The 19,165-nt window shown below is 45.7% G+C and overlaps 1 protein-coding gene across 1 annotated transcript in view; it reads left to right on the top strand.

Annotated features, from left to right (window-relative positions):
• LOC134945174 (uncharacterized) overlaps positions 1-19,165 on the top strand; it is a 532,944-nt gene that overhangs the window by 362,029 nt on the left and 151,750 nt on the right. The window contains exons 44-45 of the mRNA XM_063934300.1: positions 3,906-4,019; positions 14,031-14,159. Of these exons, the coding sequence (XP_063790370.1) occupies positions 3,906-4,019; positions 14,031-14,159 (243 nt within the window). The remainder of the gene's footprint in view (positions 1-3,905; positions 4,020-14,030; positions 14,160-19,165) is intronic.

Raw genomic sequence — 19,165 nt, 5'->3', positions numbered from 1 at the left:
CCTTGGCTTTTCCACTATTTCAGCAATGCAAGATGAATTTGTCTGATCACCAGTTAATTCATTTGGCTTTTTGTTGACTGATACTGATACTCAGCAACGTGGTCAAAAGATTAGCCAACCAGAAGTTAAAGTGGGCCAGAATGGGGTGGAACTGTGTTCCGTCACCTTTAATTGAAGGCGGAACCAATTCCGCCTCCGCCTAGCCACCAACTAAGCATCAGGTCTCAGCTGCATTGTAAAGTTGCCAGTGGCCGCCAGCCGATCCCGGAACGCAGACCGACTGTAGTGCCAATGAAAAGAAGGAAAGGCTATTTCAAAATGTGACATGAGCAAATCACGGCTCGCTGACCACCAGCCAATGAGAAGCTGCCACTGTCTGGCGGCTGTTTCCAGCTTTATACTCCAGCCATGACCCGATGCTCCAGGCTCTCAGGACACAGGGGGTGAGATGGGGGTGTGTGTGAAAGAAGCAGGGGGTGAGATGGAGTGAGAGGATCAGGGGGTGAGAGAAGAAAATAGTGAGATGGAGTGAGGAGCAGGGGGTGAGGGAAAAAGAGGGTGAGATGGAGTGAGGAGCAGAGGGTGAAAGAAGCAGGGAGTGAGACGGGGGTGAGATGGCATGAGATGAGCAGGGGGTGAAATGGAGTGAGAGGAGCAGGGGGTGAGTGAAGAAGAGGGTGAGATGGAGTGAGAAGCAAAGGGTGAGATGAGCAAAGGGTGAGATGGGATGGGGGGTGAGAAGCAGATGGAGTTAGAGGAGCTAGAGATGGAGTTAGAGGAGCAGGGGGTGAGAGAAGCAGAGGGTGAGATAGAGTGAGGAGCAGGGGGTGAGATGAGCGAAGGTGAGATGGACCCTTCTCACAGCAGCCCATACCTATGGGAAGAGACTTCCTCTTGAGTGCACACTCCTCGGCCCCCACCCTAACGTTCTCTCGTCTTTGCAGCTGTACAGGGGGCACAGACAGCCACAGGGGGACTATGTGCTCCTTAGCAGATGACCTGGGCCGGGCCCCTCTAATAAGACCAGCCCCCCTCCCTTCTATGCCTCTATAAACACTCTGCCTATGCCGCAAAAACAACGGCCGATGCACGTTCCCGAGGATCGTTAATTACCCCCTCTGTCAGCCGCGCATGCAGGTCAATTTTGGCTGTGTCGGCCAAAACGGCATGTACGGGCCGGCCACGGCGTGACGTCACTGGGCAATATAGTTTGTGGTATCGCTCAGTGTGTATGCACAATGTCGGGTGGCCCGGGAGGTAAGGGAACACACTGTGTGATATAACTCATAGAGCGTATCGCACAGTATGTACCCACCTTAACAGCATTTTTAAAATTATATTATATTCTTTACTTCTATAAACACTTACAGTACTCTTTTGTGTTACATAATATTGTATTACATTCTTTGCCTCTGTAAACACTTACAGTACTCTTATGTGTTACATAATATTATATTACATTCTTTGCCTCTATAAACACAGTACTCTTATGTGTTACATAATATTATATTACATTCTTTGCCTCTGTAAACGCTTACAGTACTCTTATGTGTTACATAATATTATATTACATTCTTTGCATCTATAAACACTTAGAGTACTCTTATGTGTTACATAATATTATATTACATTCTTTGCCTCTATAAACACTTACAGTACTCTTGTGTATTACATAATATTATATTACATTATTGTGTGCCTCTATAAACACTTACAGTACTCTTATGTGTTACATAATATTATATTACATTCTTTGCCTCTATAAACACTTACAGTACTCTTATGTGTTACATGGTACCGAAGGATTGGCGTATAGCTGATGTAGTGCCATTATTTAAAAAGGGATCCAAAAATCTTCCGGGAAACTACAGACCAGTTAGTTTAACATCTATAGTGGGGAAAATATTGGAAGGAATTCTAAGGGACGTCATACAGGAGTATCTAAAGTCCGCTAGGATTATTAGCAAGAACCAGCATGGGTTTGTGAGGGACAGGTCATGTCAGACTAACTTAATTAGCTTCTACGAGGAAGTGAGCAATAATCTTGATCAAGGAAAAACAGTGGATGTGGTCTTCCTAGATTTTGCAAAAGCCCTTGATACAGTTCCTCACAAAGACTGATGATCAAATTAAAGGAGATTGGCCTAGGAAAAACTATTTGCACATGGATAAGCAGCTGGTTGGATAGCAGGGTACAGCGAGTAGTGGTCAACGGGAAGTCCTCAACCTGGTCCCCAGTAGTCAGCGAAATACCACAAGGGTCCGTACTCGGACCACTACTGTTCAACATATTTATCACTGACCTAGAAATAGGCCTGGAAAGCACAGTGTCAATCTTTGCAGATGATACTAAACTGTGTAAGGTAATTAATTCAGAATTGGATGTGGAGTCCTTGCAGAATGATCTATCTAAACTTGAACTCTGGGCGTCTAAATGGAAAATGAGGTTCAGTACAGACAAATGCAAGGTTATGCATTTTGGGACTAAAAACAAACTTGCATCCTGCATATTGAAAGGGGAACGCCTAGGGGAAACAGAGTTGGAAAAAGATTTGGGGGTATTCATTGATAATAGGCTTAATAACCGTACACAATGTCAAAACGCAGTAAAGAAGGCAAGTAAGGTGCTAGCGTGCATAAAAAGGGGAATTGAGACAAGGGACTCAGATGTAATAATGCCGCTGTATAAGGCATTGGTACGTCTGCACCTGGAATATTGTGTTCAGTTTTGGGCACCATTGTATAAAAAAGACATCAGTGAACTCGAAAGTGTTCAAAGGCGAGCTACTAAATTGATTAAAGGCCTAGAAGGACTGGACTATAAGGAAAGACTTACTAGGCTGAATATGTATACACTAGAAAAGAGGCGCCTAAGAGGAGATATTATTAATATCTTCAAATATGTAAAGGGACATCACAAAGAGTTATCAGAGGAATTATTTATTAAAAGAACACAGTTTAGGACACGTGGGCACTCGTTGAGACTGGAGGAGAGAAAGTTCCGAATGCAACGGAGGAAAGGGTTCTTCGCTGTTAGGGCAATCAGGATGTGGAATTTCCCTGCCAGGGAAGGTGGTAATGGCGGACTCTGTAATTGGATTTAAAAAAGGAATGGATACATTTCTGAATGAAAAAATTATCCAAGGTTATAATACTTAATTAATACTTAATACTTAAAATATCAACGTGGTTAATCCGGGGGTAACATGAGTTATAGTAGCTAACTAGTCATAAAACATTATTTAGCAAGTATGTAGAATCATCACAACTTAAAACAGGTTGAACACGATGGGCAATTTGCTTCTATTCAACCTCAAATACTATGTTACTATGTTACTATAATATTATAATCCATTCTTTGCCTCTTATGTGTTACATAATATTATATTGCATTCTTTGCCTCTATAAACACTTACAAAACTCTTATGTGTTACATAATATTATATTACATGCTTTGCCTCTGTAAACACTTACAGTACTCTTACTGTATGTGTTACATAATATTTTATTACATTCTTTGCCTCTATAAACACTTAGAGTACTCTTATGTGTTACATAATATTATATTATATTCTTTGCCTCTATAAACACTTACAGTACTCTTATGTGTTACATAATATTATATTACATTCTTTGCCTCTATAAACACTTACAAAACTCTTATGTGTTACATAATATTATATTACATTCTTTGCCTCTGTAAACACTTAGAGTACTCTTATGTGTTATATAATATTATATTATATTCTTTGCCTCTATAAACACTTAGTGTACTCTTGTGTGTTACATAATATTATATTACATTATTGTATGCCTCTATATAAACTTACTTTACTCTTGTGTATTGCATAATATATAGCATTGTGTGCTTCTATAAAGCCTTACAGTACTCTTGTGTATTACAGACACACCTTGCTTGGAACAAGGGTAATCCAATCAATTTTACAGTCCTCTTAGAGGACAACGTGATCAATTCCTCCGGAGTATGGAATGCCTGTGTGACCGTCTTACCAGGTCAGGTATGAACTGTGTGATTGCTAAAGATTTTTTTCTTTTTGTTTAAAGTAAACATTGTTATTTATGAAATTCTTACATCGGAAGTGTAAATACATAAAGTTGAGCTCATCACATGGAGGACAGATATCATACTGTTATCATGATGACATGTTTGAGGTCACAACATGCATTCATAGAGTATGTCATCATCTATGACAGAAAGCGTCTCCTGCTTTTTATTTTGTCTTTTCGATCAACAATCATTTTTATTACATTATTTCAAGAAAATAAATATGGGGATACAGATGCAGAAAAGAGAAAGGCAGGAAACAAGGGGATTACCAGGGATATGGTAACAAACAGGGCCGTATTAAGGCTGGTGGGGGCCCAGGGCAATGGATATTGTGGGGGCCCCCACTACTAATGTTTGCTGGCAAAGCAACCCCCCCCCCCCCCCCCCGACACACACATACACATATGGAGCAGGGAGGTCACGCACAGCAGCTCTGAAGCACCAAATGCCCTTGTCTTCAATTCACTGTCTTACAGGATTTACCTTCCCTGTCCGTTCGAGACTGACTGTGCAGTAGCTCCTCGTGACCGTTATTAAACAGCTGAGCCGCCGGAGAGAGACTCACTCCTAGAATTAAAAACACACTGTGTGGGGGCCCTGAATTGTCTTTCGCCCCTCCCTTAAAAAAAGTAACTATAAAAGCAATAATAACAGCAAGACAACTGACACAGTAACTGCTTAGGGTGCAAATTTGAGATGGGAGAAGAGTCAGGTGTCCCAGTATAAGGTCCTAGTACACCGGGTGCAAGGTGGGATCATGGAGTTGGTGGTTCAGGAATAGATGGTTCCATCTCGTGCCAGGAGAAGCATATGACCATAGGGGAGCATGCAGAGGTAGAGTGTAGGAGGCCACAAGTATCCAGCTTCAATGTGTATTGAATTGTTGGCATGATTTTGTGAAGAGAAGGGGAGAGTGATTTTTCCAAAATTGGGCAAGAGAGGTTTTAATAATTATTAAGATTTGGACAAGACATATCTATAATGTTTGGAGAAATCATGGTGTAAAGGTGTAACGGGGCCACCCAGCGCCATGTTAACACATGGCCGGGTCCCTATGCTTTCAGGTATTTCTGGCCCCCTCTGGCACTTCTGTCTTTCACCCCACTACAGCTGACGTTGGGAAGCAGAGCTAATGCCATAATTTACACTTTCTGTATTCACACTGACATCGATACCCAGTTGAAATAGTCTGTTGACCTCTTTTCTCACAGCGCAATGGTTCTTCCTTTTCTCTTTTAAACATAACGATGGTGTGCTATTGGTCTACTGTCTCTCCCCCCATTGTCTCAAAACAAACCTCAGCTGACTAAAAGTGTGCCTTATTCCGGCACAGAGTGCAGAGTGCCTTTAACCATTGGAGCCATAGGGTGCAGGTAACAGTGCCTAAGCAAAAACAAAATTGACAGTCTCTAATACGGTCTTTAGGTTGACCCAACTTAAGTTGACACTCATTAGGTCGACCAATAAAGGTCAACATTACCGTTAAGTCGACATGGTCATTAGGTCAACATGTACTAGGTCGACGGGTCAAAAGGTCAACATGAGGTTTTTACATTTTTTTTCTTCAATTTTTGGATTTTTTCATACTTAACAATCCACGTAGACTGGAACAGTAACCTTGCTAGGGGACACAGTGCACTAATTTGGGTTCCCCGTCACTTTACAGAGAAAACAATACCAAAAACAGTAAAAAAAAAAAACTCACGTCGACCTAGTACATGTCGACCTAATGCCCATGTCGACCTAATGACAATGTCGACCTTCAGTGGTCGACTAAATGAGTGTCAACTTAAGTTGGGTCGACCCATACCCATCTCTGAGAGGCCCCTAGGCTTCAGCCAAGTCAGCCTTATAGATAATACTACCCTCGGGCCACGGTTGGGGAGAGCTCAGCAGCATGGATAAAACTTCAGATATTGAAGTGGAGCAATATAGGCGCAATTCCAGAATACATGAAATATGCCCCCAGTGTGAGAGTAATTCTGCCAACATTGCTTAGATCGATGTGACCACATTTTCTGGAGTGTGGCAGTTCTCCTCCTGTTTTAAAACCCATTGTTAAGATCTCTCATAATAGCATCAGCAATAGAAGGTCTACAACCCCGTTATGTGTATTAACAGGACCCTAATTGTAAGTGGTAGAATATTCCCTGTTGCATATGCATCCGTCACACAATCATCTCTGATCATACTGTATTGCCCATTGCAAAAATAGTGCCAAAAAATATATATACAGTAACCCCTGTCACAAAAAGTTCTACCTCAACTGCTACCTGCACGTCTTCTATACAGGACATGCAATATGAGATCAATTTGAATACATTGTCAGAGCTAGGCTTATGTATAGTATGAGGGGTGTGCAATAAGTTTCCGGATGCACAAAAAGTATTTTATTTATAAACAAAGTGAACATTACATTATCTATCTACATACATACATACATATATACATACACACATATATATATATATATATATATATATATATATAAAAAATAAATATATATACCACTGCTTCCCCTCATGCTCATCAGACTGCGCCTCATGTCAGTCATACTGTCCCAACATCAGGTATGAGATGATGGGGCGGGTGGAAACATGGGGGGTCATTCCGAGTTGTTCGCTCAATAAAAATCTTCACATCGCAGCGATTTTCCGCTTAATGCGCATGCGCAATGTCCGCACTGCGACTGCGCCAAGTAAATTTGCTATGCACTTAGGAATTTTACTCACTGCATTTTCATCGTTCTGGCGATCGTAATGTGATTGACAGGAAATGGGTGTTACTGGGCGGAAACAGGCCGTTTTATGGGCGTGTGGGAAAAAACGCTACCGTTTCCGGAAAAAACGCAGGAGTGGCTGGAGAAACGGAGGAGTGTCTGGGCGAACGCTGGGTGTGTTTGTGACGTCAAACCAGGAACGACAAGCAGTGAAATGATCGCAGATGCCGAGTAAGTCTGAAGCTACTCAGAAACTGCTACGAGGTGTGTAATCGCAATATTGCGAATACATCGTTCGCAATTTTAAGATGCTAAGATTCACTCCCAGTAGGCGGCGGCTTAGCATGAGCAAATCTGCTAAAATTCACTTGCGAGCGAACAACTCGGAATGACCCCCATGGTCACACATTGAGGTGTGTAGTGTGATCAGATCTCTGCATCTAAGGGCACATCAGTAGCTGACATTCATCGCCGACTTGTTGAGGTGTATGGATGCGAACAGGCGTCGTATTGCTGCATGATTATGCCACCACACTCAGCAAACCGCAAGTGTAAGTTGTTACAGAAATACCATTATGGGGTACTGTACTATCTACCCTACAGCCCTGGACTGGCACTGAGTGCTTTCCATCCCTGTGGACTATTGAAGAAGAACAAGGGAGGATGGCGATTCACATCCGATGGTGTAGTTCAGCAAGCCGCCTGGTTTCAGGTGCTCGACACTGAGTTAGGGTTAGATCTTTATAGTTATTAATAATAAAACTGTAAGGGTTGTATCTGAACATAGCAAATGTTTTTGAGAAATATACTTCTGGGGACTGTTTATGAACTACGGCAAAGAAAAAAAAATGTCTGTCCGTTCCGGCATCACACAAAAACTACTGGATGAATTCGGATTGGGTGTAGTATGGTATGCCGGTGGCGTGGCGAGCGCAAATGAGCCCCTTGCGGGCTCGCTGCGCTCGCCACACTGCGGGCACGGTGGCGCGCTACGTGCGCCATGCTGTTTAATTCTCCCTCCAGAGGGGTCATGGACCACCACGAGGGAGAAAAAGTGTCGGTATGTCGGTTGTCGGGATTCCGGCGCTGGTATACTGTGCGCCGGGATCCCAACAGTCGGCATACTGAAGACCACCCTTTGGATTGCGTAGTCACTATTGTATAGCTTAGTGACCTAGAAAGAAACTGAGATATGTTTGATCTCAATGTGACATCAGGAAGAGGAGCAATAAATGAAAAACCAGATTCTTGACACTCGGTGCGTCCCTGAAGGAAAAGCTGCAAATATTGTTTACAAATAATTTTTGGGATCAATGTCTACAATATAAAATATACATCCAAATATTAAATAGCACCATAGTCTTTGCAACATTAGTTCCGCTAAGCAATAACTAACTAACTAACTAACTAACTAAATAACGCTAGTTAGCTATTAGTCCTGTTATGCTGTGGTAAGTATAACTATATATGAAGGTGTGGGCGTGCAGGCCATCTACCTTTTAAAAGGAATGGACTCCAGGGAACGTGCCTTCTCTTATATGCACGCTGATCACGATGGTGTCACAGTCAGACCAGGACGTACACGCCGGAGAGTGGAGCCATCATCCAGAAGTATTTGAACTCCTAGTAGACAAGTGGGGCCTACCAGTTGCAGACCTGATGACATCTCGACACAATCACAAGGTTCCGGTCTTCGGAGCAAGAACAAGGGATCCTCAAGCAGCATTCGTGGACGCACTGGCAATTTCATGGGACTTTCGGCTGCCATACATGTTTCCCCCGATGTCACTCCTGCCCAGGGTAATAAGGAAGTTAAGCAAGAAGGAGGAATCCTACTTCTACTCGCTCCTGCGTGGGCCAGACAGCATTGCTTCTCAGACCTACAGGGTTTCTCGATAGAGCGTCCTCTTCTACTTCCTCAACGCCCAGACCTCCTCGTTCAGGGCCCCTGTGTCTACCAGGATTTGGCCCAACTGGCTTTGACGGCATGGCTCTTGAAGCTTCCGTCCTAAGGGCCAAAGTTTTTTCCGAGGCGGTCATTCAAACTATGTTGAAAGCCCATATATCGGCTTCGGCTTGGATTTATTATAAGGTTTGGAATTCTTATTTCACATGGTGTGCTGCTAAGAATGTTGATGTATTCAAATTCAATACTGCCAATCTGTTGGCTTTTCTGCAACAGGGCCTGGACTTAGGCTTGCGCCTGGCCTCCCTCAAGGTTCAAATTTAGGCCTTGTCGATTGCGACTTTGCCTGATGTTCATACCTTCACTCAGGGTGTTCTCCGAATTCAACATCACTACGTTCCTCCTGTGGCTCCTTGGGATTTGTCGGTTGTTCTGGATGCCTTACAAGAGGCTCCTTTTGAACCCCTAGTGTCGGTGGACCATAAATGGCTTACTCTTAAGGTCTTGTTTTTGCTGGCTATTGCCTCTGCTAGATGAGTTTCGGATTTAGGTGCCTTATCCTGTCGGTCACCTTACCTGATTTTTCACCGTGACTGGGCGGTTCTTAGGACCCGCCCTGGTTATCTGCCCAAGGTGGTGTCTTCTTTCCACCTTAACCAAGAAATTGTGGTTCCGGCATTTACTTCTCCAGGTTTGTCATCCAAAGAGAAGTCTTTGGATGTGGTACAGGCTCTCCGTATACAGTATATGTCAAAAGAACGGAGTCGGTTCAGAATTTTGACTCTGTTTGTTCATTTTGGTTTTCACAAACGTGGCTGGCCTGCTAATAAGCAGACCTTGGCCAGATGGATTAGAATGGTGATTGCACATGCTTATATACAGGCTGGCCTTCCAGCTCCTGATACCATTGAAGCCCATTCTACTCGATCTGTTGGAACTTCTTGGGCGGCCCGCCGTTGTGCAACCCTTAAACAATTGTGCAAGGCGGCTATGTGGTCCTCAGTGAACACGTTCATTAGATTTTATGGTTTTGATACTTCTGCCTCCCAGGATGCTTCCTTTGGACGCCGTGTTCTTGTGCCCACTACAGTGCGTTCCCTCCCTTGAGGAACTGCTTTAGGACATCCCCGATGTTATTCCCTGTGGAATACTGTGTACTCCGCTGCAGAAAAGGAGATTTATGGTAAGAACTTACCGTTGTTAAATCCCTTTCTGCAAGGTATACTGGATTCCACAGGGCGCCCACCCTGACGCACTTTGCTTCTTTGGGTTTGTATGGCATTAGCCGCTTGTACCTTCTCCTGTCGTGAGAATGTGGTGCTATGTGGCTACTAACTGTTGTCTCTTTTCTACCTGCTACTGCATTGGACTGGTTAACAAAACTGAGCTCCTGTGCATGAAGGCGGGGTTATAGAGGAGGCGGCCCTATGCATCTTGGGAACAGTCAAAGCTTTTAGTCTGTTGGTGCCTCAGATCAAGATCCTACTCTACACCCCGATGTTATTCCCTGTGGAATCCAGTGTACCTCGCAGAAAGAGATTTAACAACGGTAAGTTCTTACCATAAATCTCCTTATTCCACTTTTTATATATTAGAAAGTAAAGAATAGTCATGCTGTCATTATTTGTCTGTAATGTATCATACCAGCTTGCCTCTGGATCTTCCAGTTGATATTGCAGCAAGTATCTTAAGAGACATCTCTAGGTTTCAACATCAACATGGCTGCCTCATCTGGTACCCTTGTGGGTGGGATGAAAAATACATGGACCTTATAGTTTTGTTGGGACCCTACTCTGAGCGCTAGGATGCTGCAATCACCCCATTTTGTGTCATCTCTTCTAGGGGTAGTCTATTCCACCCAGGGTAATCCTATGTAGTGCTCCTAAGATAGCTGCCTCACCTGGTACTTGTGAAGGTGGAATACACAACTCGTGGATGTTATTACCCAAAATGCCTACACCAATCATGCATTATGCTTACTCTGCACACTAGATTTTCTTTTTTATGTCTGTGCGGCTTGTCGGTTACTGTATTACCTCCATCTTCTGTATTATGTGCACTGTTTTTAATGTCTGTAAAGCGCCATGAGTACTGTTGGAGAAAGAGCGCTATATAAATAGAATTATTATTATTGTTATTATTATTATTATTGTTATTATTATTATTATTATTATTATTGTTATTATAATTAGGTTTAACACTAATGCTGGGCATACCCGACCAGATAAAATACCTGTCAGACCAACAGACAGTTTATCTGGCATCCTCGGACAGTGCCAATATCACAAGCATACACTGATTTCTCACAATGTATGTCACCTAATATCGGTGATCTGCCCCCGGGGAGTAGACATTTTCCCGTTCCTCCCCATGTGAAGGAGCACGGGAGATGTCCGTTGGTCGGCCGCCATAGGGCATACACTGCCCGATGTGGTCGATCAGACACTTAGAAAATATTACGTCAGACGGACATGCTGGAAAATCTGGCATGCCCGACCAATCGATATTTTTGGATAATCGTAGTGTGTATACCCAACATTACTTTTCAAAATACATCCTTTCTGCTAATTGCCATATGTCAAACATACAATAATACAGGTGTAAATATATATGGAAATAATCCTTTCACCTTGACCATGAAGAATGGTTATTCTTCACAATGGTCATTTTTCACAATGGATATTCTTCACAATGGGATGTGGAATTTAGTACATAAAAAACCTATTTCTCCACAAATACATGGACTTCAGTGATGTCATGTTTTCTTTTTTTTTCCGGAGTGGTTTGAAGGCTAATTAGTTTCCAGAAACACACACAATAATCTGTTAATGAGTCCTCACAGACACAATTCTAGCATCAAAACTAAGGGTATGCAGTTAATATACCGCCTGTCGGGATCCCGGCATTCAGGATCCCGACGCCGGAATCCCGACAGATGGCTAAATGCCAGCAGTCTGAATCCCGACCGCAGCCCTGTACTCCCACTCGGGTGGTGGGTCCATGCCACCACCCGAGTGGAAAATTTAAACTGTGTGCCCGGGCCCGATGCGTGGCGAGTGTGCTCACTCTCAGTTTGCCGGCTGCTGGGATGCCGCTGTCGGGATACTGACAGACGCATCCCGACAGCCGGTATATCGTATGTATTCCAGACCAAGGGCTGTATGTAGAAAGCATCAGCTTTTACAAGCTGCTGCTTCTTGGCAGGTTTTACTTTAAAATATAAAGTGGCTCTAATATGTGCAAAACACGCTGCTTAGTAAATATTCCACATAATTTCTATTACGTTTCTAATTTAATGAATGACTGCATGAATTAATTAATCAGTTAGATTTCTTGACAACCGTCTCTGCTTGATGAACTACATCCATTTGGAGCAGTCATGCTGCTGGATCCTTTACTATCCATCTCACCGCAGCACCTGGCTGCTTGCACAAGCCTGATGACACCCAGTGTATTACACAGGCCGGGGTGCTTGCCAGAATAGCTGTTTACCACAGCCACAGCATGGACCCTGCTAGGGTGAAATAGGGACAGGCGCCTACACGCACAGCCTGATGCAGGTCGGAGGTCATCATACTGATTCAGAGAACAGCTGTACACTTTCTTTTGTTCATTTCGTTTACGTTTAATGGACGCTGTAACTAATTGCATTAAAACATTTTTTTATTTTGAGTAACATTTTAGCGCTTTTATTCTTTAACTGTCTACACTGAACATGTAAAAAGCATCCTGTGTAGCAGTTGTAACTAGTAAAGGAATCCGGCACTTCAGGGCACCTCGGCCCGCCTACCACTCTGCCTCGCCCCATCCTATCCTCTGTCCAAACCCCTCCCCACTGTACTTACCCCATTCCCGGCGCCTCCAGAGTGGTCCTCTACCATCCTCTAAGTTCTATCCCATGAGGTGCACGCCCTATCTTCCACTGCGCATGTCAAGGTGCATACACACTAGGCGTTAATAGTAAACGACATCGCTCATGTAGCCCTTCCTGAGCGACATTGTTTACTATATTGGCCAGTGTGTATGCTGTCGCCGATGAGCGATACATGGCACTTTGGGTCGTTAATGACCCTCGCTGTCAACCGTACATGTACTTCAATTTGGACTGCCGTTCAAAAGCTGCATGCTCAACCCGGCCGCACCGTGACATCACTGAGCGATATCGTTGTCTTATCGCTCATTGTGTATGCACTGCTGCCGACCACCCCGGCAGGGAAGGGAACACACTAGTCGACATCACTCATAGGTGGTCATTCCGAGTTGATCGCTCGTTGACGATTTTCGCAGCGCAGCGATCAAGTGAAAAAATTGCAATTCTGCGCATACGCATGGTACGCAGCGCGCATGCGCTAAGTATTTTCACACAAAACTTTGTAGATTTACACAAGCTCGAGCGACGTTTTTTCATTGCTCGAGTGATCGGAGTGTGATTGACAGGAAGTGGGTGTTTCTGGGCGGAAACTGGCCATTTTCAGGGAGAGTGCTAAAAAACGCAGGCGTGCCAGGTAAAAACGCAGGAGTGGCTGGAGAAAAGGGGGAGTGGCTGGCCAAACGCAGGGCGTGTTTGTGACGTCAAACCAGGAACTAAACGGACTGAGGTGATCGCAGTCTAGGAGTAGGTCTGGAGCTACTCAGAAACTGCAGCAAATTATTTAGTAATAGTTCTGCTAATCTTTCGTTCACTATTCTGCTAAGCTAAGATACACTCCCAGAGGGCGGCGGCCTAGCATTTGCAATGCTGCTAAAAGCAGCTAGCGAGCGAACAACTCGGAATGAGGGCCATAGAGCACATCGCCTAGTGTGTACCCTAGTGTGTACCCACCATCAGATACAAGACAGACCTTAGATTATTATATAGATACTTACAATTGTTTTTAATTGATATGGAAATATTTACATTTTTTAATTCAGACACGACAGCTTTATAAATCTGATGTCTTCAAAACAACATAATTGTAAAAGACATGAACTAATACATCTTTTAGGAGCATTTGACAAGGGCAAAAGCGCTATTTTGTTTTGCTTGTCTGTATGTCTCCAGCTGAGTATTGTGTGAGTATAGAACTACAGTACTTGTAACCAATCAGATCATCTGTATAACTACAACAGCACAGAGTATTTCAGGAGGTAAGTGCTCTTGTCTTGTTAGAGGCAGTGGCCAGTAGTGATGGGAATAGGATTAGTGGAAAACCGCACACTTTTTCGGATCGTCCTTGCTGAGACATAAAAAGAGACTCAATGGTGCACAATATCCACATAACTTATATTTGTTGACGTTGTGACATATTGATACTGAGTTTCGGGTAATAATTCATATTATGTAACTCACCCTACAGATCCAGCACATCATGGGTGTCAGGAATCTTCAAGTGTGTGGATCCATGGAAAAAACATCAAACCTATTTCTTGAGAACGTGGACGTGAGGTGGGATGACAAAAAAATTGTGCAAAGTCTACTGTACAAGGTAAAATAGATTCATTTATTGTAAAATGCATTGTACACAATAAAATACAGTTAATGTTAAACAATGAAATGAATTAATATACATTACTTGATTTAGTTTTGTTCTTCTTCATTTTCCTTTGTCCATACTGTATATAATACTTAGAGATATTAACAAATGATGTTTTTTTAAACAGACAATCACACTTACAAGGCAAAACCATATCTTAAGTGATTGTCTCTTTAAAAAAACGTCAGAGATCAGCCAGCAACCTGCACCTCATGCGATCTCGCCAAAGAAATCAAACTTCTCTCAAATATTTAAAGAATCTTGAACTTCACAATTTTTTTTTTTAAACAAATTTTTATTGAGTTTTACAAAATAAAACAAATAACAATGACTTGTTAAATGTCACAAGGCAAGAAAACATATACAAGTACATAATGGTCTATTCAGCACAACAATACAGTCGTTGAAGAAACTATTACAGTACTTCTCGAATCAGATCCCAGAAGACCCTGTGACAATCTTTAAGCAAATACAAATACACATTCAAAAATAAAACAACAAACAGCATCAAGGGGAGGGAGGGGGAAACCACATGAGGAGAGAGTAGGAGAAAGAAGGGGGGAGGGGAACAAAGATAGTGGGCTACCAAGAAATGTTAGCAAAGTGTCATTTACTTAATCAAAGTAGAGATTTTAGAGTAATGGAGGTGCAGACCTAATAAGATCCAGTAACACAAGAATTGGGTTGGAGGGACAAAATAGGTAGATGTATAAAGAAATCATGAATTATTCGAAATACGTCTGAGTAGGTTCCACTCAGTACAGGTTGAGTATCCCTTATCCAAAATGCTTGGGACCAGAGGTATTTTGGATATCGGATTTTTCCGTATTTTGGAATAATTGCATACCATAATGAGATATCATGGTGATGGGACCTAAATCTAAGCACATAATGCATTTATGTTACATATACAGCTTATACACACAGCCTGAAGTTAATTTTAGCCAATATTTTTAATAACTTTGTGCATTAAACAAAGTGAGTGTACATTCACACAATTCATTTATGTTTCATATACACCTTATACACACAGCCTGAAGGTCATTTAATACAATATTTTTTATAACTTTGTGTATTAAACAAAGTTTGTATACATTGAGACATCAGAAAACAAAGGTTTCACTATCTCACTCTCACTCAAAAAAGTCCGTATTTCGGAATATTCCGTATTTCGGAATATTTGGATATGGGATACTCAACCTATATTTCCATACAATTTAAGAATGTGGCCTTGAGTCGTCTCATCTGGGGTGCAAAGAAAGGGCTCCCATTTGTGGTAACATTTCTCAATGCCCTTCTTAATCTCAGGTATAGTAGATCTCCTATTAAAGTATAATTTTGTAATAGTTTCTGGTTAACCTCCGACATAGGAGAGGATCTGCTAGTCCAATGTACTGTATAAGAATAATTTTCTTTGCAACCATAATAATCACTGTGAATAATCGTATTCTGAGTTTCTTCTCCGGGCCCAAGTCCCAGTTTTTAAAATTACCACAAATACAGGCAGGTAATCAGTGGAGAACATGGTGTAAATAAAATGGACCACTTTATTCCAAAATTTCTTCAGCTTCCGACATCCCCATATACAGTGAAAAAAGGTGGCATGTGTTATGTTACATTTTAAACAATTTCTAGTTACTAAAGCATTCATATATTTACGTTGAGACAGGGAAATATAGGCTCTATGTATCAACAGAATGTGCACCTCCTGTAAATAAGATGATATCAAGTAATTGACAGTATTATCATAATGGGTCAAGAGGTCTGGTAATAACTGTAGAGAAGGAATATCTATGGTCCAGTTCAATAACGTGGAACTCCATGAGACTGACTGAGATACTGCTGTCAAGTGCATATATAACATTCTAATTTTATAAAGAACAGTAGACGCTCAATTACAGTAAGAAGAGGTCGAAAAGGAGCAGAAGCCTCATAATTTTCTGCGGGTCTAGGAAGCAATTGTACAGTATGTAGTATCTGATTTGCAAATACATATAGAAATGCTGCCTTGAAAGCTGGTATTTAGGGCCTAATTCAGACCTGATCTCTAGGCTGTGTTTTCGTACAGCCTGCGATCAGGTCTGAACTGTGCATACGTATGCACCGCAATGCGCAGGCGCGTCAGTCCGCAGCGCTGGGATGTGCGAGAAAAGGTGACTGACAGGAAGAGGCCGTTTGTGGGTGGCAACTGACCGTTTTTTAGGAGTGTCCAGAGAAACGCAGCAGGGACCAGGCGTTTGAAGGGAGGGTTTCTGACATCAGCTCCGGCCCCGATCATCGCACTGGAAGAGTAAGTCCTGGGCTGTGCAGAGACTGCACAAACTTCTATTTGTGCAGCTTACCTGCACATGCGATCGCACCCCTGCACAGCGATTTCCCCCCTCCCCCTGTAGACGGCAACTACACGATCGCAGGGATGCAAAAAACGCACCCTAGCGATCAGGTCTGAATTAGGTCAAAGAAGGGGGGGAAGCGGGATTGCCCCATAAAGTAACATACGGAGAATAGAGAAAATTAGACCGAAATGTCCGATTAATGCCAATCCAGGCACGCTAGGTATAGGCAAATATAGGATTGTGTAAAATATTAGTAGGAATATCTGCTGATTTAAAGTGCAGTAAAGCATTAGCGAAATATGGGGTAAGCGCTGCATCCAATTGACAGTCTGTGTACGAGCTGGTGTCGAGTAGCCAATCACTGATGTATCAAAAAAATATAGCATGAGAATCTCCTATATATTAGGCAAAATCTGTGACTCTGTGCCTGGCCGTAACGCTGGGTGGAGTCACAGGGCTGGGCGGAGTCACCTGCTTTTGACCAGTGCCGAGGTGGACAGCCACACAATCCAGCCACCGTCATCAGAGGGAAACACCACTGGACACCGCCAGCCGCACACAACAACCGCTGCACGGAAGCCGCCCGCACCCCGACCCACCACAGCCAGACCCCGCCACCCCTCTTCCCCAGCTCCCACCTCTCACATGAAGCGGGGGACGGGAGCCGCCCGCACCCCGCACCAACGCTGCCTGCCTCCACCAACCCCCCTCCCCAACTCCCACCTCCAGCCTCTCACATGAAGCGGGGGACGGGAGCTGCCCGCACCCCGCACCAATGCTGCCTGCTAACGCCACCCACCCTCCCCAGTTCCCACCTCCAGCCTCTCACATGAAGCAGGGGGCAGGAGCCGCCCGCACCCCGCACCAACGCTGCCTGCCCCCGCAATCCACCTCCCCAGCTCCCACCTCCAGCCTCTCACAGGAAGCGGGGACGGGAGCCTGCTGTACCCCGCACCAACGCTGTCTGCCCCCACCACCCCCCCTCCCCAGCTCCCACCTCAAGCCTCTCACACGAAGCGGGGGACGGGAGCCGGCCACACCCCACACCAACGCTGCCTGCATCCGCCACCCCCCCCCTCCCCAGCTCCCACCTCCAGCCTCTCACATGAAGCGGGGGATGGGAGCCGCCTGCACCCCACACCAATGCTGCCTGCCCCTGCCACCCACCCCAGCTCCCACCTCCAGCCTCGCATATGATGCGGGGCACGGGAGCCGCCCGCACCCCTCACCAACGCTGCCTGCCTCCGCCACCCCCCTCCCCTGCTCCCACCTCGCACATGACGCGGGGGATGGGAGCCACCTGCACCCCGCACCAACGCTGCCTGCCCCCGCCACCCCAGCTCCCACCTCCAGCCTCTCACATGAAGCGTGGAATGGGAGCCGCAATACACCCGCACCCCGCACCAATGCTGCCTGCCTCCGCCACCCCTCCTCCCCAGCTCCCACCTCCAGCCTCTCACATGAAGCGGGGGACGGAAGCCGCAATACACCTGCACCCCGCACCAACGCTGCTTGCCTCTGCCACCCACCCTCCCCAGTTCCCACCTCCAGCCTTGCACATGTCGCGGGGGACGGGAGCCGCCCGCACCCCGCACCAACGCTGCCTGCCTCTGCCACCCCCCCTTCCCAGCTCCCACCTCCAGCCTCGCACATGATGCGGGGGATGGGAACCGCCCGCACCCCGCACCAACGCTGCCTGCCTCCGCCACCCCCGCTTCCCAGCTCCTACCTCCAGCCTCTCACAGGAAGCGGGGGACGGGAGCTGCCCGCACCCCGCACCAATGCTGCCTGCTAACGCCACCCACCCTCCCCAGTTCCCACCTCCAGCCTCTCACATGAAGCAGGGGGCAGGAGCCGCCCGCACCCCGCACCAACGCTGCCTGCCCCCGCAATCCACCTCCCCAGCTCCCACCTCCAGCCTCTCACAGGAAGCGGGGACGGGAGCCTGCTGTACCCCGCACCAACGCTGTCTGCCCCCACCACCCCCCCTCCCCAGCTCCCACCTCAAGCCTCTCACACGAAGCGGGGGACGGGAGCCGGCCACACCCCACACCAACGCTGCCTGCCTCCGCCACCCCCCCTCCCCAGCTCCCACCTCCAGCCTCTCACATGAAGCGGGGGATGGGAGCCGCCTGTACCCCACACCAATGCTGCCAGCCCCTGCCACCCACCCTCCCCAGCTCCCACCTCCAGCCTCGCATATGACGCGGGGCACGGGAGCCGCCCGCACCCCTCACCAACGCTGCCTGCCTCCGCCACCCCCCCCTCCCCTGCTCCCACCTCGCACATGACGCGGGGGATGGGAGCCACCTGCACCCCGCACCAACGCTGCCTGCCCCCGCCACCCCAGCTCCCACCTCCAGCCTCTCACATGAAGCGTGGAATGGGAGCCGCAATACACCCGCACCCCGCACCAATGCTGCCTGCCTCCGCCACCCCTCCTCCCCAGCTCCCACCTCCAGCCTCTCACATGAAGCGGGGGATGGAAGCCGCAATACACCTGCACCCCGCACCAACGCTGCTTGCCTCTGCCACCCACCCTCCCCAGTTCCCACCTCCAGCCTCGCACATGTCGCGGGGGACGGGAGCCGCCCGCACCCCGCACCAACGCTGCCTGCCTCC

The sequence above is a fragment of the Pseudophryne corroboree genome, chromosome 7 (genome assembly GCF_028390025.1).
Source record: "Pseudophryne corroboree isolate aPseCor3 chromosome 7, aPseCor3.hap2, whole genome shotgun sequence".
NCBI lineage: Eukaryota > Metazoa > Chordata > Amphibia > Anura > Myobatrachidae > Pseudophryne > Pseudophryne corroboree.
The sequence above is the reverse complement of the archived record's forward strand: the minus strand, read 5'-3'. Positions and strand labels throughout refer to the sequence as shown.